Source organism: Schistocerca serialis, chromosome 1, assembly GCF_023864345.2.
Source record: "Schistocerca serialis cubense isolate TAMUIC-IGC-003099 chromosome 1, iqSchSeri2.2, whole genome shotgun sequence".
Lineage (NCBI taxonomy): Eukaryota > Metazoa > Arthropoda > Insecta > Orthoptera > Acrididae > Schistocerca > Schistocerca serialis.
The window spans coordinates 26,779,818-26,807,300 of record NC_064638.1 but is presented as its reverse complement, the minus strand read 5'-3'; the positions used below and the strand labels follow the sequence as shown (position 1 = coordinate 26,807,300).

Below are 27,483 nucleotides of genomic sequence, written 5' to 3'. Positions count from 1 at the left end.
CCTGTGAAACCAGTCGTGATTTACAAGCTAAGATGCAACCACTGTGCTGCATTCTATGTAGGCATGACAACCAACAAGCTGTCTGTCTGCATGAACGGCCACCAACAAACTGTGGCCAAAAAACAAATGGGCCACCCTGTTGCTGAACACGCTGCCAAACATGATATCCCTCATCTCAATGACTGCTTCACAGCCTGTGCCATATGGATCCTTCCCACCAACACCAGCTTTTCTGAATTGTGCAGGTGGGAACTTTCCCTGCAATACATCCTACGTTCCCGTAACACTTCTGGCCTCAACCTTTGTTAGTCACTGTGCTCACCCATCCAGACCCCTCCCTGTTCCCATTCCAGCACTACACTGCCATCAATCCACCGCAACACCCAGTCTTTTAATTTCTTTTTATTTCTCTGCTTCCTGCTCTACTTACCCCCTCCCCTTCTGCACCTTCTCTCCTGCCCTCTGTATAAACTGCAACACTTCACAGTCCACCAGTCCCACCATACTACCCCTCCCCCTCCCCGCCCCAGCCTCCTCCTTACCCCCACCCAATCGCCACTCCCATCATGCACTGGTGCTGCTGCCCGGAGTGTGGTTTCTGTTCTCTGAGACTGCAGATGTGTATGCAAGTTGTGTTTGCGTGAGTGTGTGTGTGTGTGCGCGTGTGTGTATATGTGTCTACTGCTGACAAAGGACTTAATGGCCGAAGCTATAATTGTGTGAATCTTTTTGTTGTGCCTATCATGACTCAGCATCTCTGCTATATGGTGAGTAGCAACTTTCCTTCTCTGGTATTGTTACATTCCATCCTGGAGTTTCCATTGTTTGATAAATTTATTTTACATATTCTAAGAAACACCTAACAGAAGTTATTGGGTTTTGTTAGGATTACAAACAAATTAATTGGCTGTAAAGCAGTTATAATGCAGAGTCAAGTGTTTCCACATAATCACATAGAGCATTGGGATATTGTGATTTGGTAAATCATTAATTTTCACATTCATATAGTGTTTATTATTTTTTGGACAGGTTCCTGATCCCAGATCAAATCTGCCTGTTGGCATGATGACGAGGGCTTGTGTTCCAACCAGCCTGCATGTGGTTTTTAGGCAGTTGCCCAGACATGTTGAAAATGTTTGCACACTTTCACATGGATAACAATACACATAGGCAGTTGGAGTACACGTATTCTCTCCTGAGGGGTAATGGGGTAGCAACAACAGGAAGGGCAGTCTGCCCCCCCCCCCCCTTTCAAGTTAACCATTCCAGTTACAATAGATAATAATACCAACCCCGTGTAGAAGCAGGACAAAGGCAAAAGAAAAAGAAGAATACACATTGGATTGTCTTGTCGTGTTTGTACCTTTTGCACTCTTACCATCTGTTCACTGCTTTCCCACAATCCATACTAGAAAGTACTTGACGATAATTATCATTCACTATATTTCCATTTTTTCACATTTTGCCTACTTTTTTTGTATGATACTTTTGTCCACTTTTCTGAGGTGTTTAAACTACCCTCTGGAAGATACACCATGTAGGTCTCCAATAATGACTCATTATTTTTGTCATAAAATTTTGAGATATCTATTTTTAGTTTTCTAATAACAAACTGTGAACTTTACTCTGTCCATCATTATAATTCTGAATTTTTCAAGTTTGAAAGTAACCCAGAAAACAATTTTTTTTTTAATTTAACTGAGCCAGATGACGCAATGGTTAGCACACTGGACTTGCATTTGGGAGGTTGACGGCTCAAACCTGCATCTGGCCACCCTGATTTAGGTTTTCCATTATTTTCCTAAATCGCTTCAGGCAAATGTCGGGATGGTTTCTTTGAAAGGGCACAGCCAACTTCCTTCCCCATCCTCTCCTAACTCGATGGTACCGATGACCTCTCTGTTAGATCCCGTCCCCCAGATCAACCAACTTTATAGTTGGTTACACATTAAATTAGATGTTGGAGATACCATATACTTTTTATGTTATTGTTTCCATAGAATTTAACTTTCCAAAATAATATAACAACTTACACATCCACTGCTTTGGATAGATCACAAAATGTTCCCCGTAATATCTTGAAAGTGTATCCTCTTGCAACCACATCAGTGATATGTTGTTATTTGAAAGTGTTAGTGCTAGATGAATGCATGTAGATATCATTTTTACTCTAGCGATTTGACTAAAATTCTGAATGTACAGAGATGGATGAGTTCTTTCAACATGTTGTCTACTATTATGAAAAGTATCCATGAAGATTGGAAGAAGTAAGCTCTGTTCATGTGAGTAATATGAGGCTCGGAGGATAAATGCCGATCTCCCATGCTAGCACTACAAACAAGGGAAATGGGATCTCTATGTCAGCTTCATACAGAGTACTTACTGATATTGAGGAGCAATAAATATTCCACAAAACTGAAAATGAAACTGCATCTCCAAGTAGAAAGCACAGACAGTCTCTATGGTGGACCACATACTTGTTTACTGTCTGAAACACATTACAGTGAACTACAGAAAGCACTTTGCTAATGACACTGCAGTTGCTATTGCGGTGTGATAGTTAGTTCCTTGTTCTGTGCATCATTTGTCCAAATTGTATTGAAAAGACATGGAACAAGTCAGTCTAGTGCCCTTATATATATGATTTGTTTTGTCTGTGTGTGCATTACTAAGTAGCACAGTGGTTTAAATGTAATAAAAGTGAAGATATTTGTCTTTGTCACTACTTGTATTAAAAGTGAAAGACAAATTTAACAACAAAGGTTTTAACTGCTAATGTACGTGGGGAGGGAGGGAGTTACTTAGTTTTTCTGCATGAAGAACCAGTTATAACAGAAGTTTGTGCAGACCTTCCTCCATACTGCCAGATCTGCCGAGTAAGCAGACACAGCTGTGACAAGAGAACATAGCAGCACATGTGCGAAGTTCAAAGTGCACACAAATGAATTTTAAGCACTTATTTGTAAAATGACTGAAATTATTAATTTTTTTTAATAATTTGTATTTCATATTGACAGCTGAACTGTCACAGATGTAATTTTTATGCAAGTAACTGGGACAGGAAACAAAATCAGTATTTTATAAAAATTACTGTCACACAGATCTTATGAGAATTTTTCAGTTATGTACATTTTACTATCAATGAGACTGTTCCTTGTTTATTGCTTATAATCATCACAGAAATGTGAAGTGTGTATTGGATGACAAAAAGTAAGCATTTTCCTTACCCAAGGCACGCCTGCTAAAAGAAAGATAAATGCATTTGAGCACTTCACAGTAATTACTAGCTTTATTTAGACAGAGCTAGAATGGAGTAAGAAATGGTCATAGCCATTGTTCCACATATTGTGCTGCATATCAGACATACTTGATCAAATTCGTAAAACATGATGATGCAAACTGACAATAGCAATTGACTGTAGTCTAGTAATAGTGTTGCATTGATAAACCTGAAATGACAAAGAGCTATCAGAAATTATATTGTTTGACAATTTTCTGAAAAATGCTTTACACTGTTGAAAAATGCCTTTATTGAGGGGCTAAATCACATTGTTAGTTTCGGGTGGAATCCACATTACATTATAACAGTCTCTTCATTGTCCTCCTAAAGACAGAGGTATCATTATGTCCTCACGAAGAGTCCAACAGTGAATTATTTTCTGCAACTAATAAGAACACATTTCGTACATAGTACTGAAAATTATTCTCTCCCATTTCTCCAGATTCTGCTGCATCGATTACAACATTTTTGCAGCTAAGCAGTCTTTTTTTTTTTCTTGCCTTAATTTGCCGTGAAGTTCCTGAAGGCCTGGTCCAGTGTATTAATGTGACCACCACCTATGTTCAAGGTCAAGGAGCAATAACCATTCACAGACAGCGGGTGGCAGTACTAGAGTGGAGGGTATATAAAGCGTATTAGGGGGGATGTGAAAAGCAATACAGTCATTGTTGTTCTGTGGAAATGGAATGATCGATCTGACGTCGGAAATGTCATCATCATTGGCTTTCGGGCCAAGGGTGTAAGACTTTCAAAATGGCTACGTTTGTAAACTGTTCGTGTGCTGCTGTGGTTAAAACATACCGTGCATGGCAAAATGGCACCAAGGCAACTGTAGTTCACCGTGGGCCCTAGATGACAGCGGTGAATAACAGCTGTGGAGATATGGACAGCCAAATAAATGGGCAACTGTTGTTCAGTGACCTCCCAGATGAACCAAAGGTCTACCAACAGTGTCTCCGCCGAGACTGTTCTGTGTAAACTTCCTGGCAGATTAAAACTGTGTGCTGGACCGAGACTCAAACTCGGAACCTTTGCCTTTTGCGGACAAGTGCTCTACCATCTGAGCTACCCAAGCACGACTCACACCCCGTCCTCACAGCTTCCGCCAGTACCTCGTCTCCTACATTCCAAACTTCACAGGAGCTCTCCTGCGAACTTTGCAGAACTAGCACTCCCAGAAGAAAGGATATTGCAGAGACATGGCTTAATCCACAGCATGGGGGATGTTTCTAGAGTGAGATTTTCACTCTGCAGTGGAGTGTGTGCCGATATGAAACTTCCTGGCAGATTAAAACTGTGTGCCGGGCCGAGACCCGAACTCGGGGCTTTGCCTTTCGCGGGCAAGTGCTCTACTTACTGAGCTACCCAAACATGACTCACGCCCCGTCCTCCCAGCTTTACTTCCGCCAGTACCTCGTCTCCTACTTTCCAGTTCTGCAAGGTTCACAGGGGGTTCACAGGGGAGCTTCTGTGAAATTTGGAAAGTAGGAGACGAGGTACTGGCGGAAGTAAACCTGTGAGGACGGGGCCGAGTCGTACTCGGGTAGCCCAGACAGTAGAGCACTTGCCCGCGAAAGGCAAAGGTCCCGAGTTCGAGTCTCGGTCCGACACACAGTTTCAATCTGCCAGGAAGTTTCATATCAGTGTACACTCCGCTGTAGAGTGAAAATCTCATTCTGGAAACTGTTCTATGTACAAGGCAGCCCACAATAAGTGCTGTTCATTGGTGATGAAAGTTGGAATTTGCATGCCAGTACCACAACTAGCTATGCACTGAGTAGCAACAGTGGTCTTTCCAGGTGGCAAATGGCCACTGGTGTAACAACATCAAATGCCTGACAGCGAACACGCTGCAACAACTGTCGTGAGGGTACAGGCTGGAGGAAGTAGCATTATGGTCTGGGAGGTGTTTTTGTGGCATTCCCTGGATGATTTTGTCATTCTGGAAGGCACAGTGGATCACACAAGTATGCATCTATCCTTAGGAACCCTGTCCCTTGGCATGACGACATCTACTAGCAGGAAAATGCAGTGCGTCACACAGCTTTCAGTTTACATCTGAGGTTCAAAGACATTAGGATGAATTTACAGTACTGCCCTGGCTACAAAACTGTCCAGAGTTTATCCCTACCGAGACTTTATGGGTCCACCATGATAGGGCTGTTTGCACCATTGCTCCTCAACTGAGAAACCTTGTGCAGCTGGCCAAGACACTAAGAGTTGCTGTGTGTCATAATGTTTGTTGACTGCACAGGGAACTCTGTTTTGCTTCATGCACAACATTTTAGGGGACAACAAGAAGGTGAGAGTTTGTCCGTAGTCCTCTACACATTTACTTGAAGTAAACTTTGAATTTTGTAACTTCCTTTTCTATATAATTTTGCAAATCTATTTAACCAGGTCAAAGAAGCCTGGAAATGAGTAATGTTCATCGCACTTCACTTCTGGGGGCCTAGACTCATAGATTTCCCTCGGTGATGGTACACTGCCTCTCGTGAGCAGTTCTAAATCTTTCAAATAGTTTTTCTTTCGCACTTTTGCAAGTTTGATTTTGGCACATATTTCTGCAAATAAATCTCTCTTCCATTTATACAGTTCATGTTCTGGTCTTACAACATGATATGGGGTTTGAAGGCAGCTTATCTTTAAGCATTTTCTCCCTCTTTTATTGAACCAAAACTTTTACAGCTTTTCTTTGTCATTGAAAGATATTACTCTCCATGTTTTCTTTGGGCTAGCAAGATACTATATTTTTGCTCTGGGCGTTAATTAGCACAACAATCACCATTTGAACCACAATTCATGGAACTTTCAGAGTTACTTCCTCTTTCTTCTAATTTGTTCACAATTTCTAATGAAATGTCGGCACCATTTGAATGAAACTCCAAGAAATGAACTAGTAAATAACCCACATGTAGGTCTTCAGGAAAAGTAGATGACTTCAGTTACATACCACATTCTTTTTATTTTATCTTTGTAAGGTTCAGAAAATTTATACTGTTTACCAATGTGCCATTAATCAAGGTTATGTGACTGCCACGTTGCACATGCGCTGTCTGCTACATTTCTCCAGTCACCTGGTGAACTATGAATTTGACAATGTTTAACATATTTTTGAATACTTGCAGTGTGTCTTAGCAGCTAAAATCTTGACATTATGTTTCTTTTGGTGTATTCTTCCAGTATAAAAAATTTCAGGGCACGTTTTGACATTTTGGATTGGACTGCTCCCTTGTAAGAGACGTCTAAAAGTAAAGAGTTCAGATTATATTTAAAATTTTCTTTGTCAGCTGGTAACTATTTAATTTTATTGAGTGAATTATCAAATTGTTTTGTGTGTGCAAACTGAACATCTTTGATTTATAACAGAATGTTGCCATCAAATATATGTCCCAACTGAGAGGGTATGAAAGGTGTGCAGGTTGTAATCAAATTTCACTCAAAAAATGAATTGTTTGTGGAATTAAATTTTGCTCAAAGTTAATAAAAGGTACCCTAATATATTTTAAGAAGAAAACATGTAAATTGTAAGTATAAAACATATAAATTATAGAAACCTGGATATTTTATTGAACAATGTGTATCAGTGGGTAGGTAAGACAGCTGAGGCAGGCCATGCAGAATATAACCATCCTGACTAGATCTATCTGAAGGGTGATAGCAGACTGGTCTCTGCAAGTAGTTTTTAACATTTATAACAAAAACAAATGCAAGCAGTCATATAAGTTGGGTATGGTTTTTTTCTTTTTATGACTTTGTCGTATCGAGTGCTCAGAATGTTGTCCTCGAGAGTTGGTGCATGCTAGGAAGCAATTCTGGACAGACATACTGTGTGCTGTATTTCATCTGGAATCATTACAACACCAGTCATCAGTGCTAGGCTGGTTTTAATTAAAATCAAGAACTGACCCACAATATGACTGAATGAATAACTTATTTTAGTTCTCAGCAGTGTCGTAAATTTACCGTATGACATTTGTCAAGGACATCTGTTAAGAATTTTGCTTTCATCATTAATAAATTCTACTATCATTGTTATTTTCTTAATGCTGATACTATATTTTGACCTTTTGTAAGATATATGATCCTCCACAACTCCTCTTCCACCATTTGATACTGCACTAAGTGATGTAACACTCTGTCTAATATCAATGTATAACCATTGATGGAGACATTTCCTTCCATTCTGTGACAATCTGTTGACATCCAGTGTGAACTGACCTTAAGAGAAGTGCACCAATCACTAATAAGAAGTCCTTCAACTTAGATATGAAAATCTGCAACTTATAATTTGCATTTTTCATTTCTGTTGGAAGCTTACTGAGAATGACACCTGCAGTGTAATGCATACGACACTGTACAGTGGTTACAGAAGCACTGTGAAGCAGGTAACCGCCTCTCTGACCAACACTCATTGAGTAAATGCTTCATTTTCTTTTGAATGAATCTATGTTATTAGTCAGAAATTGCATTAGGGAATAAATTTAGAAAATTACAGCAGACGTTCTTTGTGAAAGAATTTTATTAATATTTCAAACTTGGTGAACACCACACTTGCAAGAAATGATGAAGTTCAGTCACTGTAGTAAAATACTGTGACTAAACAGAACTCCATTTTCGACTAATCACTAGTCTCTGTCAGGTTATTGGAATAGCTGTATCTTTAATAAGTATCTGCAATTACTGTGAGTTTGTGTGTTTGCTGTGAATTAGACATTGCTCATTAGTACATTCAAGTATCCTTTTGCACTGAAAAATAGTTATTCAAGTGCATTATTGAAGTAACAGCTATTTAAACAACATGATATTGACTAGTTACTGGTTAAAAGTGGTTATGGCTTTGCTGTTCGAGTACATTTCACCTCAGAGGCTCAAGGAAGTGATGACTACCAAAAAAGTACAAATCCAAGACTTCAAATAGAGATTATAAGGGATAAACAATGAATAATTTACAAAAGAAGTAGATGGAACACAAAATAGGCACATTACATCAAAAAAGTAGGCAACTGGCTCTTATTTATGGGGACAAGTTCTTGCCTTAAAACAGAAAAAGCCATTAAGTTTTACAATCATTACCGAAAATTAGTATAAGAGGTAAACAATGAACATAATTCAAAGAAAGAACAAATTAATTACTGACTGAGAGTTTCAGTTGAAGTTTATGAATGTAACAGCAATGCAAGAAATTGACATGACTGTAGAAAGATGAGATGAATATTGCAACACTTCATTTTAATAAGAAAATAAATAAACGATAAAAACTGAAAAGAGATGGTTTACAACAAAGAAGTATGCTATCAGATAAAAGTAAAATATCTACTGTGAATTTCAGGCATGAGTAATTAGATATGCTTTTGCTTAATAAATTTCTTCCTTGTTTGATTATCATTCTTCCTTACTTTCATTGTCGTTCTCAACAGTACCCTCCTCTTTAATATTAATGTACTATAGTTCAATCCTTTTATCTTGGCGGTTCACGCATGCACGCCCAGACGTGGGAGATTGCTGCATTGCCAGTTGTACGCGCCAAGAGAAGCAGCGCCATAGTATAGTATAGTTCGCAAACTTACGTTTAGGGGGGAGCGCACACTTTATGAAGTAAAGCCACCATGGCCGCATTAACCCTTTCGCTGCTACAGAGACATGCTCCCCGCACTCCGCGCTGTGCGTGATTTTGTCGTCATCGCACTGCTTGCCTGTACAGACACATGGAGTTTCGACTGCTTTGACACACTTTATCATTCGATTTCACAAAAACTATTTGGCCCAAAAATTTTATTTTTACACATCTTTTGACTGATACCTTCCCCCCATAAATGACTAAATTTTGTTTCGATGTTCAATACAGTTATTGTGCAGCATTAGCTGTAGTAAACCATTGCACGAAATTTTGAAGAGTTTGCAGAGGTAAAAGTTCATAGTGTATACTTTCCGTATGGTCAATTTTAGTTGCCACTAGAAATTTCAAAAAATTACGTTCAAACGCGTAAAATTCATGAAGTAAGACACTTTGATATTGTTTTTCAGTAAAGAAAGTATTAAGCACTGAACCAGTTTGGAACTCAGAACCTTTCGCTTAGCTGCCATACACTTTAACCTTTATGCTAACGCAGCTCGACATTCAATATATCTCCCGGGAGACTGTAAAACTCACGCAAAACACCGACAAACACTGTTGGTATGACTATGAATTACTCATGTTTCATCGAAGTACAATAGGAAATAAACAATTACCGCTGTTCTTTATTGCGAAAAAGCGGTTAGTGAGAATGATACAAACACCTTTCCTTGCTATCGCCTGAATTAGGAGGCTTATTGTTTGTTTTGTTTAATTAATTAATAGAATGCTTTTTCCAAACTTTCTATAAAAGAAAGTCTGCTATCAAGACATTGCTTTTGTTCAATTACTTTATTTATGACTGAACGTTTCTAAAACTGAAGACACTCGTCCTTGCTCTGCACTGCAGTCGAGCTCTGGCAACGTCGTTCTCTGTTCATTGGCTGACTGTGTTTTGTGATGTCAGATGCGCAGAACGAACCTAAACTCGGCCGCCGTCACAAATGACGTGCACTTTAGGTGGTTGTAATTAAAGCGTACCTCCTCACAGAGGTCCAATATGGGCTGTCATTATCATACGGCATCAAAATTTGATAGATATGCAAATGCGTTAATGTGGAACCCATTTATGCAGAAAAAAATTAATTCTCATATTGACCACCAGGTGCAAATCTGGTGCTGTACAGCATTTGAATGATGGTATGACATCCACCATCCACGCTGTCGTTTGACAAGCCCTAATGAGATCGAACACTACAGCTATCGAGAAGAGATATCGTGTGCTGTTAGCAAAACTGGTTTAGGTGAAGGGTAGCAATTACAGTGTTGCATTAGGGTAGTGTCATCATCTGAAAGGTCTGAAGGGAGACCTGATGCCATTAAATGGTTCAATGGTTTAAAGAAGGTGATAATGAAATTCAAAAACGTGGGTGAGCATGGTATGGCACCTGTAAGAGAAATGCATCCTATCCCAGTGGAGGTGTCATTGACGAGGTCTCTGTTGTGAGTGGCCTGGATAGTGCTGATACTCGAGAACTGTCCATCCCACTGTCAATAGTATGGAAAGTTTCGTGGTCTATTTTACAGCGGTACCTATACAAGAAGCAGACAGTGCACAACATGAGACTTCATGATTTGCTTCAACATTCTCAGTTTGCCCTTTGGTTTCTGGCACAGACTGAAATTGATGACATGTGATTAGGCACTATTCTATTGAGTGACGAGGCACATTGTGCACGGAGAACCGCTGAACTCGACGTCTGCAATGGTGTGGTATGTATTAGTCTGTGACAGTGTGGTATGTATTCATGAGCATCTTTGCTCTTGGTCTCTTCTTTGAAGAGAATACACTGAAAGGACCTGTCAGGTGTACTGTGACGTGCACACAATCGAGACCTCCTCGTACAGCGTGAGATTCCTGCTTCGGAACAGCACAAACTCCTGTTTTTGTGCAATATCGGGCAACAGGTCGTGTCACATGTGCAGTGAAAATCTGCTGAATGCAACCTTCCACAAACCTTTTCTCTCCAGAGATTTTTCACACTCACGGCCTGCATGATCATCTGATCTGAATCCATGCAACTTTTGACTCTGGGAATAACTAAAAGAACGTGTTTACCAGGGACACGTTTGGTGTCTACCTGATCTGGAGGCCTAGTATACAGGAACACATTGCTCAAAGGCAACCAGAAGTGCTGCAAGCAACTGTTGGTCACTTTAATTTACAGATGCAACATCTTGTATCTGTCTCCAGTGCTTACACTGAAGGTTAATAATTAAATCAACATTACATGTCAAAACATTTCTATGTCTTTCTAACATTCACAGCATCAGGTTTGCATCTGATGGCGTAAATTGGAAATATATCACCACTCCTGAGCGTAAATCAGTTCCGCACTAACTCATTAGTATATCCATCCAGTCTTAATACCGTGCAATAATTAGAGCCCTCTATGAGTAGCTGCGCCTTAGTTATAAACACCCAGTAAAATGTTTCTTGGTCTATTAAAATCTGAATCAAATTTACCAAAACATTATCATGCATGCCACCTCATTTCTAAATAAAAAATCAGCTTCTTCCTTTTCACACTTCCCATACTTCTCGATTTTGTTTTCTATTCACTCTCAATGAAAGATCACCAGTTCCATAGAATCAAGAGTACTGTGTTTGATAGTGCACATTAGCATTCCTGTGGATTAATTATCCGTATTGCAGATTGGTACAGTTTGACTAAATGAAGCTACAGTTACTACTGTAAATTATTCACATGCTAAAATCACAAATAATGTATTTTATCACCCGACAGTGTCTGCGGTTCATTCCTTGTTTCAAAATGCCCAGGGCATGGCAGCTAAGAGAGGCCACCCAAAACTGAGTAACGAACAGAGATGTCGTTAAGCTGTACCAGCGATCAATGCAGTGAATTTGCTGATGTACCCAAATAATTTTTAACTTTTACAGCTGCTGAGTTCTGACACTGACTTCATTCCAACATAATGGAACCACAAACTTTTTTGTTTTGTTTTCTGTGGCATAAAGTCACACAACTGACAGCCCTACAGTAACGAATATAAGCAAACACATGAGTCAGTTACAGTTCGTGTCTGTGCATTTGAATCTCATTAGTCTGTGCTCTCCTATCACATGACTTGTTTGTGAAGCTATTCAGAGTTTCACAGTACATATGACAATCAAAAGAGTGGTCGCAGATTTTCCTTATGGTGGATTTCGTCAAACTGTTATAGCAGCAGATTAGTTATATACTGAAAGATATTCTGATTATGCAAAGCTCACCTGCTCTGTGAAGTATAAAGTACACCAATGTAATGTATAACTGATTAGAGAAACATTTTAGCAACACACATTTTAGTAGCACACAGGCCACATAACAGTAAGAGGCAGCTCAAATGTGTGCATGTGTTTGTCTGAAGGAATGTTGTGTGAATACTAGATTCCAACACATTTTATTCTTTCTACATTTTGCTTCATGGCACCAACTTTCAAAATTGGTTACACTTCTTCAAATATAGTGTCTACAAAACTGCAAAGTGAAGCAGTGATACATTATTTTGTTTACAGATTAACAATCATTTAAAAAATTGAGCAAATCATTCTTTGCAATACATACTATTGGTCATCTGGAAATGTACACTGGTTGAGGGAAGTGGACAAACAGTGACGTCAGTCTTTCGACGTACGGTGCAAGCTTTTTAAGAATCACATCATTGCTTCCTGTGTAACTGTAGCTTCATTTAGTCAAACTGTACCGAACTGCAGTACGAATAAATAATTTACAGGAATGCTAATGTACACCACAAGTATCTATAGAGAGCAACAAATATAGTGCCATAGATACTGCAAAACACCCCACTGAGGATAAAGCAATTCACATGTTATCGACACAACAGATGCCCCACACATTCTGCACATATAATTACATGACTTCTTAACTGAACACTCGGAGATCACTTAATCAGTCATTCAGAAAAAATAAAATGGCCTGCACAGTCACTAAACTCAACACCTCTAGACAGATATGCATGAGAAAAATTGAGATGAGAGGTCTACAAGGAAAAAATGATGTGTGTTAAGGAACTGAGACACTGAAACTGCCTTTCACTGACCACCAAAAATTGTAGCTCTGTTCTGACCAGCCTAAGATGATATGGATCTCGGTGAACCTGGCATTTACAGTCAAGCATGCAAACATGGAGTATATTTTCTAGCCTGACCATTCATACTGTTACCATGCCCACTATGTAAAATCTAGACAACTCAGGAAGTCGTCCACTGCAGATCATATTCTCACAAATGTAGGAGAAAATTTGGTGGCACTAAGATCTGTGAAGACTGCTTTCATTATTGGCAATCTGTATTTAAAGGCTTACTAGAGTCACTTAATTGCCACATTCAACACAGAGAGTGCAATCTGCCGAGACTACGGGAAATTGGCAGCAGTTGGTCCTTACTAATCAGTTCCTCATCTGTTCAGCTTCTGGGGTCCTCTACTGTCATGCATAATGAACTCCATAAAACACATTCTGATGGCACCCCATAGACTCCAGTGACGAATATTTTTGACACTCCTTTGACATTTGTGTGATGGTTTTAATTTGGCACCTCATGTGCTAAAAACATTTTACCCGTAGAAGCTGGTGTAAAAAGCTGTGTATCACCTTTCTTAACATATATGTGTGTATAGTTTTCTGAACTAAATTAGTTAACAGTGTAATATTTTCTGAATGGTAACCAAGGGTGTCCTGCTATGAACGGAAGTGTCACCCCAGACTACCACTTCTGGTTGGCATCCCACTGTTGCTAAGCCATCTCCAGAAGTGTCTCCGGCCTGGAATCTCATTGACTGGAGTAGAATTGTCTTCAGTATTGAATCCTGCTTGGATATGAACTCTTATGACTTGCAATCTAGAAGGCAGACATTCGGTGAGATGGCACAGTGGTAAGACAGACACTGGATTTTCATTAATGAGGGCAGTGCTGCAGAACACTGTCTGTATTTGCAGATTGATTCTCTCAAATTGCTCCAGGCAAATTGCAGGGTGGTTCCTTTGAAAAAGATCTAACCACTTTTCTTTCATGTCCATTCCTAATCTGAGATTTTGCTGCATCTCCAATGATCTATTGTCCATGGAACAATAAGCCCTATTCTTCCTCACTTCCTTTTCTACAAAGGAGAGATGGTTCCTACTCGCAATCTTTGTGTGCCATTGTTCCTGATAGTGTTTAATGAAGAATGTACAGTTGAGCTGCAAGTAGATATGTATTAATTTATTTTAGTTTGTGTCATTTAAAAAAGTGGGCAATGATTCCATTAGGTTGTACCTGGAGAATTCCGTGCAAGGACCCAGCACGCATAATGCGGAAATACAAAAATAGTTAACTGTTATTAAATGTCAATTGTCTTGCATATGACTTTTAGTTATTTTGAAACACTCTTATCACACTGGATTAATTATCTTTTGCACAGAGCTGGACAGTAATCTGGAAGAAATCCCAAAGAGTCAGAAGTCATCAGGAATAATTCGCTTGAGTGCCATAAGGGAAATAATGGACAGAGGAAAACATGCACTGTTGGACATCACACCTAATGCAGTTGACAGGCTGAATTATGCTCAGTTCTATCCAATTGTTGTCTTTCTTAGAGCAGAATCGAAACATGTCGTCAAAGAGCTTCGTGCAGGTCTTTCCAAGTAAGTTTCCAGAAGTAGCTCCTTGGAATAACAGTGTCAGTAACCCACTTGACAGCTACTCATAACTGGTATTGTTTGTAGAGTGATGTACTTTAAGTTTTTAATTTGCACTTTGTTTCTTTTTGTAAGCCCAATGGTGGATATTTTTAGCTGGTGAGTACTCATCATTTTTGTTTTGTTTGCCTGTGTTTGTGTAATACTGTTGTCATTTGTGTACACAAGGAAAGGACTGTTGGCCAGAATTTATGATGTAAGTATGTTATTTGTGTAAGATCATTACATTTTTTAATAATTACGCAGTAGAATTATCAGAAGTTGTTGTTGCTGGACAAGAAGTTTAATTTTCTCAAGGCTATCTTTTATAGGAGTAGCCTGAACCTTTCACCTATTTAGTTTATTCATTATTACATTGTCTGTTGGAAGAATAACTCTGTGTAAATCACTCCTGTTGGGACCATATGACCAATTCTTTCCCCTGTTTTTGTCCTGTCTGTCCTAATTTGTACGTAATAACTTTGTGATCCCATCCCCAATGAACCACAGATCTTCTTGTAGCACAACGGAGGGGTATATGTGGAGAGGCAGTCTAACCTGTGGTTCTGGAAGAGGGACAACAACATTTTCAGTAGTTGCAGGTGCAACAGTCTGGGCAATTGACTGATCTGGCCATGTTGTATTATCAGCCAACGTAGGCTTGCTATGTTCATTCCCTGAATGGTTGAATGAGAGGGGAAACTATGGCCATTATATTTTGAGGGTACCTCTCATTGGACCAAATATTAAGGCTTCTTCCCATTCCACTCACTTATGGAACATGGCAAAAATGGCTCTTTAATTGCCACTGTGCATGCTGTAATTAATGTAATCTTGGCCTCACGATCCTTGTGGGAGCGATATGTATGGTGTTGTAGTATATTTCTAGAGTAATTTAAACCTGGTTCTTGAAACTTTGTAGGTAGGCTTTCTTTGGATAATTTGCATCTGTGTTCAAATATCTGCAAGTTACATGGCTTAATGATGATGATATCATCTTGGGGAATATTTTCTGGGGGGGGAAAAAAATCCCAATTTGGATCCCATGATGGGGACTACTTAGGGTGATGACATCATCAGGAAAAACGAAATTAGCATTCTGTGAGGTGGAGTGTGGAATTTAAATCCCTTAATTGGACATGTAGATCAGAGAATTTTTTAAAAAAGGAAATAGATAGATTGAAGTTGGGCAGGCTGGGCATTGGTGAATTGCAGTGGCAGGAAAAACAGGACTTAGGGTCAGGTGAGTATATGTTATAAAGACAAGATCAAATAACAGTAATGGAGGAGTAGGTCAAACAGTGACCACAAAAATAGGAATACGGGTAGGCTACTGTGAGCACATAGTGAACACATTGTCCTAGCTAAGATGGACATGTACCACAATGGTACATGCTAATATGACTTCTAGCACCTCAGATGATGATGAAGAAGAGACTGAAAGAATGTATAATGAGATAAAGGAAATTACTCAGATATTTAAGGAGGAGCAAAATTAAATTGTAATGGGTGATTGGAATTCAGTAGTAGGAACAGGGAGAGGAGGACAAACAGTAGGCGGGCATGATGTGGGAAAGGAAGGAAAAGGGAAGTCGCCTGTTAGAATTTTGCACAGAGCATAATTTAATCATTGCTAACACTTGATTCAAAAATCATGAAAGAAGATTGTATATACGCAAGAGACCAGGGAACGCTGGAAGATTTCAGATTAATTATGTAGTGGTAAGGCAAAGATTTTGAAATCATAATGTAAACTGAAAGACATTACCAGGGTCCTTATGTGGACTCTGACCATAAGTTATTGGTTGTGAACCACAAATTAAGACTGAAGAAATTGCATATAGGTATGAAATTAAGGAGATTTGACCTGGAAAAAAATGAAAAAAAAAATCGGAGGTTGTTGAAATTTTCAGGAAGAGCATTAACCAGCATTGGACTGAAATAGAGCAAAGTAATACATTAGAAGCCGAATGGGGAGCTTTGAGAGATAAAATAAGGATGACAGCAGGGGATCACATAGGTAAAAATGCAAGTCCTAGGAGAAGTTCCTGTATAACACAGAAGATATTGAGTTTAACAATTTCATGAAAAGGATAATTGCTACTCAGCATATTGCGGAGATGTTGGGTCTCAGATAGGCACCACAAAAAGACTGTTGGGAAGACAGACCAGAGTCTGGCTTCAGCTGCCAGAGAGACTGTGGTCGTGTGTGTGTAAGCTGTGTTTGCTTGAGTGTGTGTGTGTTTTCCATTTTTGACAAAGACCTTGTTGGCTGAAAGCTCACTTTCCAGCAGTATTTTTGCTGTGCCGATCTGTGACTCAGCATCTCTGCTGTATGGTGAGTAGTTACTATCCATTTCATAATATTGTTACATTCCATCCCGGATTTTCCACTGTAAGATGTTAAGTTTAATTGATGGAAGGAGAAAATATAAAAATGGGGCAAATGGAACATGCAAAAGGAAATGTTGACACCTGAAAAATGAGATTCACAGAAAGTGCAAAATGGCGAAACAGGAATTGCTAGAGGACAAATGCAAGGCTGTGGCAGTAAGTATAAGTAAGGGAAGGATAAGTGCTGCCTGTAGGAAAATTAGAAAACCTTTAGAGATCAGTGCAGCTGCTGCATGAATATCAAGAGCCCAGATAGCAAGCCAGTGCTAAGCAAAGAGGAGAAGCAAAAAGGTAGAAGGAATATATAGAAGTTCTATACATGCGAATTGAAGCCAACATTGTAGAAAGGGAAGAGGAAGTAAATGAAGATAAGGTGAAATATATGATACTGTAAGAAGTCTTTGGCAGAGAGTTGAAAAGCTCAAATTGAAACAACGGAAACAAGAGCCCTGGAGTAAACAACATTCCCTCGACATTGTTAAGATCATTGGGACAGCCAACCATGACAGAATTATTCCACCTGGTGTCATATTCCATCTGGTGTCATTATGAGACAGGTGAAATATCTTCAGACTTCCGGAAGAATGTTCTAATTCCAATTCCATAAACTAAAGTTTATAGTATTTATAGGTTTATAGAATGCTTTTGATACTGTTGACTGGATCCCTCTGCTTCAAATTTTGAAGGCAGCAGGGATAAAAGACAGGGAGTGAAAGATTATTTATAGCTTGTACAAAAAGAAGATAGCAGCTGTAAGCATCGAAGGGGGTTGAAAAACTTAAGGGAGTTAAGATACTGTTGTATTCTGTCCCCTATGGCATTCGGTCTGTACATTGAGCAGCCTGTGAAAGAAACCAATGAGAAGTTTGGAAAGAGACTTGAAGTTCAGGGAGAAAGACAAAAACTTTGAAGCTTGCCAATGGCATTCTAATTCTGTCAGAGACGACAAAAGACTTGAAGGAGAAGTTGAACAGTGTGGATAGTGCCTTGAAAAGAGATTATAAAATGAACATTAACAAAAATAAAATGATGGTAATGGAATGTAGTCAAATTAAATCAGCTGATGCTGACAGAATTAGATTAAGAAATGAGACAATAGATCATTTTTGCTTTCTGGACAGAAAAATAACTAATGATGCTCTAAATGGAGGTGATATTTGATGCAGAGTGGCGATAGCAGGAAAAACATTTCAGAAAGGAGGAATTGGCTAACATCAAATGTTAAACTAAGTTGGTTATTTTCTTCTAGAATGATTCTCTAAATGTATTGAAAGGATTTCATCTTTCTTTCAGCTGTTAGAATTTTATTTTGCCTGTATGTCAAAATCTTATGCTTTAAAATAGCGTAATGCTGAAATTACAGTTGTAAAATAAATTTCTAACAGTTGAAAGCAAGATTAAATCCTTAAAAAAATTAAGTATTAGGAATTCTTCTTGGAAGGTGTTTGTCTGTAGTGTAGCCTTGTATTGAACTGAAACATGGACAATAAGTGGTTCACATGAGAAGAGAATAGAAATTTTGGAAATATGTTCCTACAGATGAATGCTGAAGATTAGACAAATAGATCACGTAACTATTGGAGGAAGTACTCAACAAAATTGGAGAGAAAAGAAGTTTGTGGCATAAATTTATCACAAGATGGAATCAGTCGATAGCACATATTCGGAGATATCAGTTTGGTGTTGTAGAAAACAACAGAACAGATATAGAAATAGATGATCGTTTATCAACAGCAAACAAGACACTTTTTAGTTTCATCAAAATTCTAAGAAAAAGATCAGTAGCAGTAACTTCAAAATCCACTTATATCAATCGACCATTATACCTGTGATGTTATATGGATGTGAAACATTAATATTTAGAAAGCAAGATGAAGAAAAACTGTTAATATTTGAAAAAAAAGTTCTAAGGAAAATTTTTGGACCTGTATAAGATGAAAATAACATGGAATGGAGAATAAGAAGAAATGAAGAATTAAGAGGGGTGTACAAACACCATAACATCGTCGAAGTGCTCAAGAGGAGAAGGTTGAATTGGGCAGGCTATACAGCAAGAATGACAGGGAACAGACTACCTAGAATGACATTCAGCAGAACAATAGATGGAACGAGAGGAAGAGGGAGGCCCAGAATCAGATGGCGGGATAACATTCTGGAGGACACAACTAGGATGGACAGCAACAGCAACTGGACAAACAGCGCATTGGACAGGCAGAAGTGGAAGAGGCTTGTAGAGCAGGCTTACGGTCAATAAGGCCCTTGCTATGTGTAAAGTAAAGTAAAGTAAAAAGTAAGAAAATTGTAGTGGAAGGCCAGAGATGAATAGAGTAAGCATGTTCAAAAGGACATAGGTTGTGGTAGTTATGTACAAATGAAGAAGTTTGCACAGGATGGACTACCATCGAGAGTTGCATCAAACTGATTGTCAAATTAAAGATGACAACAAAGACGTCACCTGTTACATGGAGCCATTCCTGACTGATTCAGTGTACAAGGTCAGCAAACGAGTAGAAAATCAAGATTTTGCACTTGTCCATATCTTTTTTGAGTATTATGGAAAAATATCAGAAGCTAATAAATTGTTTTAGTCTTACACACGTGCTGAACACAAATCACTTGGAAAAGCCCAAACTTAGAAGTGATTGATCTTGTACACAGGCAATAATCCTGTAGGAACATTAAACATTAGCTGCCAGGAAAACAGAGGAGCAGTATTTGGTGTGGCTGGAATGGACCTTTGGCTCCATGAGAGACCTTGACACTCAAGACTGGAAAATATTAATGAAATCACCAAATGGCAAATTTCCCTTGAGATATCTAGAGAGCTGGTGGATGGTATTAAGAAACTAGGGATTTGGTGAATAATGTAGAATTCTCAATGACCCCTCCCCCTTCTCTGAGAAATGCTAGTTACTAGCAGAGTAGGAGACCTATCTTATGTGGAACTCTGACCAGTCAGGCAGAAACGAGCTGTGTGACTTGAAATGTTGGATCGGTCTGTGAGATGAGCAGAAAAAGCTGTGCATATTCTGCCCAAGGCACAGGTTCTGGGCTCAAGTTCCTGCCTGATGCATAATTTTCATTCACTACAAAAATATTAATCCTAGCATGTACTTTGCATAATTTAAATGTGTTATATTAATATCAGTGTATATTCACCTGATATCCACAGTTTATGTAGTAACTCCTGGATAAATTGAGTCACATGTATTTAGCATGCCATGGGTACAGAGTATTTCCCACGTTAAGAAGTGAATCATCAAAGGGAGAGTGAAAAGTTACAGTTACTGCAAACAAATTTTCAGGTCATGTGGAGTAGGAGGGAGGAAGGAACCAGCAGTAGTGTCTTCAAAAAACCACCTGACCATACAGCTGGTTTGATTTAGGGTAGCCTCAAAAAATAGGGAACAGTTGAACAGAGAGTAACTCCACAGCTTCTCGAATACAAGTCGAGCATTTGAACTTCTGTCTCATATAACTTGGTAATCGGTGTCAGCAACTATAACCGTGTTTTCCACTCAGGTTAAATTCCATTATTAATTGTGTTCATTCCTTTATGGATGTCACTTGTACTTTTTAATTAAATTGTGTATGTGCTGGGGTGTTGGTTTTCCAGCTAGGGTTACTCTGTGCCCTCTCAGCATCCACCAAAACAATAATGTGACTCTGTACTGTTGGAGTGTTGAGACATTACAATTAGACTGTTCTCTATGTTGTTTCAGGGCAATGTGTATGATTCAGGCTGATGTGTCTCCATTTCAGATGTCTTAATTGTTAGAAAAGTTTTCATGTTAGTGCTTTGCATGATTTCACTCTAATTATACATAGTTTTCTTTCCTTTTAAAATGTAAAGCCTTTAATTTTTTTAATAAGATGTGTGAATATGCTGTAGTGTCTCCAGTTTGTGCCATTGTTTATTACATACCAACAGTCCATTTGTGAGGGTAAGTGCAGTTAGACATAATGATAGAACTGCCATTCCTCTCATTGGATTGTATATAAAAGTCTGTGCTACTTAAACAATTATATGCTAACTTTACAAATAATTCTGGAAGTTCTTGTTATTTTAGCTGTTGTTATAACTGCCCAAGGGATAGTTCTGTCTGAAAAGGTCCACTGATGCAACAGTTATATTTTATTATTATTGTATGCATGAGTTACAGTAATAGACATTTAGTAAAACAAAGAAATATATATAAATATAATAGAAGGAAACATTCCACGTGTGTTTGTTTGTGTGTCTATCGACCTGCCAGCGCTTTTGTTCGGTAAGTCACCAGAAATATATATAAAAATGAACATGTGAAATTATCTACAGTACACAAGTTTTAAAACTGCTCAGACTACACTCGGATGTTGATGGACTCAATCCAGCAGAGTGCCTCGTGGGATGCTCGATGGAGCTTCTCAATGTCACCAGGGAAGTGTCTGATTGGACATTCATTCACAATGTGGCTCATTGTTTGGGTGTCACCACAGTCACACCCACTGTCACTTGAAAAGCCCCACTTGTGCATGTTGTATTTGCACCTACCCTCTTCGGTCCGATATCTGTTTAACTGCACCCACACCTCCCTCGGCAGGTGGAAGCCTGGAACTGGAACTGTTGGGTTGTCTACAAGTTCGTGGTTCCGGGTTCTTGTAGCTTGCCACTCACGTTTCCACTCTTCATCCTGGTCGAATCCTGTGGATAGCATTTGGACTCCAATTTCATATGCTGGTCTTCTAGATTTGAGGCGTTTCCTGGCCAGTGATAGCAAATCGTCATGAAGAGGGATCGAGTTGTTTTCAGAAACTTGCTGACAGAGCTTGTAAAGAGCAGCCTTTCGACGGAGGTCTGGTGGACAGATGTTTGAAAGCACTGGTAGCCAGCAAGTAAGTGTAGACCGGACTGTACCACTAATTACTCTCATAATCGAGTTCAGTTGGACATCTACTTTTGCTATGTGGGTGCTTCAGAGCCAAATTGGTGCACAGTATTCTGCTGCAGAGTATACCACTGCAAGGGATGCTCGTCGGAGAACTGATGTGGTTGCTCCCCATGTACTGCCTGCCAGCTTTCTCACAAGGTTCACTCGTGTTTGTATCTTCTTGGCCAAGTTGGAAAGTTTTTGTATGTTAAAGTTCTGTCCAGAGTAACTCCCAGATATTTTGGGCTTTCATTGTATCTGACTGTGCCAAGAGGGCCGAACTGTGGACTGATCTTTGCTGATGAAAGGCAATTAGAGAGGTGGAACAGGCTTACCTCGGTTTTAGAAACATTTGGTCTCAGTCGCCATGTCTCAAAGTACTCATAAAGTTTAGTAAGGCTGTTCATTAGGTGTTCTTCACATTCAGAAAGGTCTTCACTCTGATATGAAATTGCCAGGACATCTGCATATTGAAACTTTTGGCGGGTCAAATTCGGCAGGTCAGCTGTGTAGATGTTGAATAACACTGGAGCAAGAACAGAGCCCTGAGGTAATCCGTTATTGAGTACATTCCATCTGTTTTTCTCTTCTCCTTGATATACTTTAAACTGCCTATTGCTTAACATGTTCCTTAAGAAATTGCCTAGAGTTTTGCAAGGTATTGCTCTCAAAAATTTCAATAATAGGCCCTCGCGCCACACCGTGTCATAAGCTGCTGACAGGTCAATGAACACTACTCCAGTTTTAAGTTTCTTTTGGTATCCAGATTCTATGTGAGTAGTCAAGGAGAGTACTTGTTCACAGCAGCTTCTATAAGGTCTGAATCCAGCTTGGTCAGGTGGTATCATAGCATTAATTTGATCTGGGATTCGGTTTAGAATCATTCTTTCCAATTGCTTGTAAGCACAGCTAAGCAGAGATATTGGGTGGAAGTGTTCTGCAGCTGTTCCCTCTTTCCTTGGCTTTTTGACAGCGATAATTTTTGCTCTTTTAAACTTTTTGGGTAATGTTGCTGTACGAAGAATTTCGTTAAAAAGGCAAACTAGCCAATTTCACGTTACCGTCCACTGTGCACCAAATATTCAGCGTAAAGCCCATCTGCACCTGCAGCTTTTCTACATTTTGTATGCTAAGGGCTATCTCCAGTTCAGTGATTGTAAATGGAGAAGAGAATTCCGGGTTATGTTGCAGAGATTTCTTGACTTCCGTAAGCTCTCTCTTTACTTGCCAAAGATTTGCTTTATCTGTTGGGACTTTGGAAACTCTCACTAAGTGACACAATTGGGTCACATGAGAATGTTGTGTTTTCTTTGCTGTGGGAAGGGTCTTCTCCAAGTTTGTGAATCAGCGTCCATGCTTTCCTACTGGAGAGCGTGAAATCGAGGTCCCTTGTTTCTTTATGCCATTTTTCTCTCCTTTGTTCATTCAAAGAATTCTTAAGGTTCGTAGCTGTTTCTTGGTCTCCACTTTCCTTGAATTGGTTAAACAGCTGGTTGATCTCTTTATTCCAGCCAGGAATGTATTCTTTCCGGCATCCTCTGGGTATGCTCTTTTTGGCAGTAGATATCACGATCTCTAAAAACATTGAGTATGATTTTGGAAGTGCAGGGACCCGTGTTATTGACTCGTCCAGCAATTTAGAAAATTTATCCCAATCTTCTTTTTGAAAATTCCAGTGGGATAGAGGAGCAGACCGCACTGGGGGAATGTGTAGCCCGTAGGAGATGAGAATGGGGCGATGTTGGCTTCTGGGAAAGTCATGTAGGACCTTTCTGATGATAGTTCCGCTACTGCTCTCTGAAGGATCCATAGTTGACAGGCAGAGGTCAAGTGTGCTCTCTGTACCGCATCTTCTAGACCTAAATGTGTCTTTTCCCATTGCATCATAATGGAACTTTAAGTTGTTTGCTTCCATCCATTCTGCCAGACTTCTACCATTTTCATCATCTTCGGCATAGCCCCACTCATAACTATGGCTGTTAAAATCACCTACATATATTGCAGGATGTTCTAGCACTGGGAGTTGTTTGCACCAAGTGCTATTCGGTGGTTTGTAGATATTTGCCATTTTTAGATTTCCGATCTGAATCACCACTACCATCACATTTTCTTTGTTTGGTTTCTCCTCAAGAATAACTGAGACACCCTTTAAGTTGTTGCGGACAAAGCTGGCAACTCCATATTGAGGGTGGTTAAATCGGGACACTAATTTATAGCTTGGGATGCGCCCTTGCTTCCACAGAGCGTTGTCATCTTCAGTATGAGTCTCTTGCAGTGCTGAGACATCCGTCCTATTATCTCTCAAAATTTTAGATAGTATTTCGCCCTTATTTCTGGACAGTGCCTCAACATTCAGTTGACATATTCTGAGCACATTTCCAGGTTGGCTCTGAACAGTGCAATTTGTATAGGGTTTCATATTGTTGGTAATTTCGTAATCGCCATTGGAATTATCTTTAAATCACCTTCTGCGAGAGTTAGCCTAATTGGAAAGGACCAATTAGTTGCCCAGGGAGCACCAGCAGTGATCAAGGAACTTGAAGATGCATTCGAAGGCAAAAGAAGTGACTGCTCAAGTGGAGGTCTCTCGCTTGCTCCCCATGCAACAGTTAATTTTTATTGACATGTGAAGAAAGTTACTTACGTAAACAAAATTGTAGCTGTTGTTATTCATGCAACAGGATGGGTACTGTGGACATAAAGTAAGTACCATAGTGATCAGCCAGTAAATTTAGGTATTTGAGCCTGGAGGTGCCAAGTCCAATGAGAAAGCAAATGAGCTGCATTGAATTTTGCTTGTGAGCAAACCTCTTGTCCCAAATTTGAGTGAGAAAGAAACTACACATTTGTTGCAAAAGTTCATACACATTATTGTAACATTTCCCTCCAATAACATGGAATAAGTATAATTACATTACAACAAAAATTTGACATCATCAATGTGTTTAAAATGGAGGAGGACCATGGCTGTACCTAAAAGTTGGAGCTAGGTCCCTGTCAGGGGCACGGGCATAGAGGGGGTGCAAAACATTGATCATAAAGAAGAAGAAGAAGAAGAAGAAGAAGAAGAAGAAGTCAGGTTCAAGCATTAACCAGGAATGGTATGTGAGCTCGCCTGCTCCTCCTGTTGCCGTCTTCAGCCTCTCCCTTAGCCTGTCACTGTAACTGCACACTGTTGTCACAGTGTCGTTTGTCCAATGTCATGTCATTCTAGTATTGTCTTAGAGAAATGACTTCTACCAAACTATTGCTAACATAGTTCATGTGGCAACAGTGTCCTCAGTTCACACAGCCGCTTACTTATGCAGCTCACACGTGTTCAGCAGTTGAGTTCTCGCTGCTATTTCGTTACAATATTGTGATGTCTCAAAGGTTGAAGAACAGTTGCTGAAACGGGTATATTATTTGACCGAAGGTATCTGACATATTCCTATTTTTGCCAATTGAAGAAGGAAAAGAGATGTGACTGTGAAGGAAGCAAACTTGAAAAGCTGGAAGGTTTACTTGGTCCTCCAGATAAACATGTGCTCTGCGTGTTGTCATTGGCTGCCCTGCTTGAACTATTAAACACGACATAATTGCTAAGTTTGCTTGACTCGTAGTGAGGAAAAGTGAAGTAAAACAACAGTAAAAACACAGTTCCTGCAAAGGAATATTTCCTCAATAACAATAGTCCTTTGTATTTTATTTTCAGTTAATCATTTATGGACTATTAATAATTTATGAGGAACACACAAAAACTATTTTTTGTTATACATCATACTAAAACCAATGTACAGCACCTGCCACAAACAAAAATGTATAACTTTTGTTTTACTTTCAGTTTTTTTAGAAGTTTATACAATTTATAATTTATTTACTAAAATGACACATTTAATTTGTTGTGTGCAATAATTACATTTAAGTAATATTTTTCAATAGTGCTTATTTTTTATTAAACCTACTAACAATATAATAAAATTTGCTAGATGTCTGAAGTAAAAATTGCAGGAAGGTAGTTTCACAGGAGTGGGAGTGGGGGTCCAGCTTTGGCAGTTTTTCCAGAGGCCCGAGGTCACCTCACCTCACCTCACTACTCCTCTGTACAGGACTTCAAAATTAACTGGTTAGCTTATCATTGTGGTCAAATTTATATTTATTGAAAGCTAATGAAGTTCAGGAGTTGTTATAAAGTGCACTTTCTGATTCCTTTCTGTTTCATGGGAAGTGGCCTGAAAGGGTTTGACAGTTTACAAAGATATTTAATGCATCAATTGCAGAAACAGCTAATGAGCAAGTATTGATGTAGCAGAACAATAGCGAGAGAGTAACTGAAAGGCTGTAATTACACTTTATGTTGAATCTCCATTTGTTATTGGTGTAGTTATGCATGCCACATGGATCACTTTCTATCTAATCAAAAACTATGCTATAAAAATATTTGATGAATTTAATTACAAACAAAGAGTTGAGTAAATTCAACTACTCACTGCTGTATGCTGTCTGTATAGTGAAAACTTCTGCTGTATATTAAAGTACCACACTTGTTGGGGGGCAGAGGGGGGAGGTAATTATGTCCCACATAAAGGTTGCCCTTCCTACAAAATGAATAAGCCCCAATTAATATAATGCAGCCTGACTGCTTTCATTATAGTTCCTAGACACCATACTTAAATAGTGCAACAGATGTTATATTTGATAGTTGAAATAAATTATACTATTCACTTATAATGTTCCTTTTACTGAAACCAGGTAGAAACTTACTAAGATCTGGCTTTTCTCTGATTAGTAATATATGGATCCAGATTTGTGCGTTCATGTATAATATGATTATCTTTTTGCATGGCGAGCTTGTAATAACATCATATCATGAAACATACGAGGGTTGCCCAGTAAATAATGCCCCATATTTTTTTTCTCCGAAATAAAAAATATTAGAAATGTGACACCTTAGGTGCGAGTTATTTGAAGTTTCCCGCGTGTGTACGCAAAGTTTAAATTTCCTCCGACAGAGAGCGGTGGTGTAGGAATGTTCTAAAATGGCGTCTGCAAGTGACATCCGTCAGAAACAACGTGCAGTGATTGAATTTCTCATAGCAGAGGAAGAAACCGTGGGCAATATTCATAAACGCTTGTGCAACGTCTACGGAACATCTGCAGTCGATAGGAGTACTGTTGGTCGCTGGGCACAGAGGGTGAAAGCATCAGAGGGCGGTGCTGCGGAGCTCCGAGATTTGCCGCGGTCGGGAAGGCCTCCCACGGCTGTCACGCCTGACATGTTGCAGCGGGCTGATGTTCTCATTCGACGGGATCGACGCATTACGACTCGACAATTGGCACTGGAGTTGTCAGTAAGCAAAGGAAGTGTGGATGTGATTATCAATCAGCTTGGATACTCAAAAGTGTGTGCAAGATGGGTTCCTCGGTGTCTTACTGTCGATCACAAATCCCAAAGAAAAGACATTTCTTTCGATTTGTTGCGACGCTTTCACGTTGACGGGGAGGCCTTTTTGTCACGGATTGTGACAGGTGATGAAACTTGGGTGCATCATTTTGAGCCCGAAACAAAAAGACAATCGATGGAATGGCGTCATGCTTATTCTCCTCAGAAGAAAAAATTC

The 27,483-nt window shown here is 39.3% G+C and overlaps 1 protein-coding gene across 6 annotated transcripts in view; it reads left to right on the top strand.

Annotated features, from left to right (window-relative positions):
* LOC126461015 (tight junction protein ZO-1) overlaps positions 1 to 27,483 on the top strand; it is a 724,130-nt gene that overhangs the window by 526,229 nt on the left and 170,418 nt on the right. For all 6 annotated transcript variants that reach the window (XM_050095967.1, XM_050095964.1, XM_050095966.1 and 3 more), the window contains exon 12: positions 14,324 to 14,546. In XM_050095967.1, the coding sequence (XP_049951924.1) occupies positions 14,324 to 14,546 (223 nt within the window). The remainder of the gene's footprint in view (positions 1 to 14,323; positions 14,547 to 27,483) is intronic.